The sequence below is a fragment of the Myotis davidii genome, unplaced genomic scaffold (assembly GCF_000327345.1).
Source record: "Myotis davidii unplaced genomic scaffold, ASM32734v1 scaffold17, whole genome shotgun sequence".
NCBI lineage: Eukaryota > Metazoa > Chordata > Mammalia > Chiroptera > Vespertilionidae > Myotis > Myotis davidii.
In genome coordinates this window covers 69,367-69,796 of record NW_006288624.1, presented here as the reverse complement: position 1 = coordinate 69,796, position 430 = coordinate 69,367, and the positions used below count along the sequence as shown (strand labels likewise).

The 430-nt window shown below is 67.2% G+C and overlaps 1 protein-coding gene across 1 annotated transcript in view; it reads left to right on the top strand.

Moving 5' to 3' along the window:
* PAPLN (papilin, proteoglycan-like sulfated glycoprotein) overlaps positions 1–430 on the top strand; it is a 49,564-nt gene that overhangs the window by 27,007 nt on the left and 22,127 nt on the right. Inside the window, exons 17-18 of the mRNA XM_015562003.1 lie at positions 15–107; positions 246–428. Coding sequence (XP_015417489.1) covers positions 15–107; positions 246–428 — 276 coding nt within the window. The remainder of the gene's footprint in view (positions 1–14; positions 108–245; positions 429–430) is intronic.

Sequence of the window (430 nt, the reverse complement as noted above, 5' to 3'; positions counted from 1 at the left end):
CCCCCACCCCGCAGCCGGCTCCCCAGAAGCCCCCAGCAGGCAGGACGTGCACACCAGCTTCAGGGCCCCCTGGGTGTCTTTGGGCCCTCGGGAGGCCCCCGCTTTGGGTGAGAAGCTTGGCAGAAGCCCCCGACCCAGGGCCCTGGAGATGGAGGTCGGGGGTGGGGGTGAGTGGTTTAGGGGGGATGGAGAGAAGGGGGTCTGATGTGGACAAATCATGTGTCTTTGCTTCCTCGTCTTTATAGATTCCAGAGACCAGTGGTGGGCACCCCGGGAGCAGCCCTCAACTCCAGGTAACCCCAGAGGAGACCAGGGCCCCCACCTGCCAGCCCCAGGCCCAGCCTCTTCTCTGCAACCGTCCCCAGAACGGCAGCCCCTGTGGTCTGGCCCGGGGCCCCAGGACTGCAGGCACAGCCCCCACGGGTGCTGC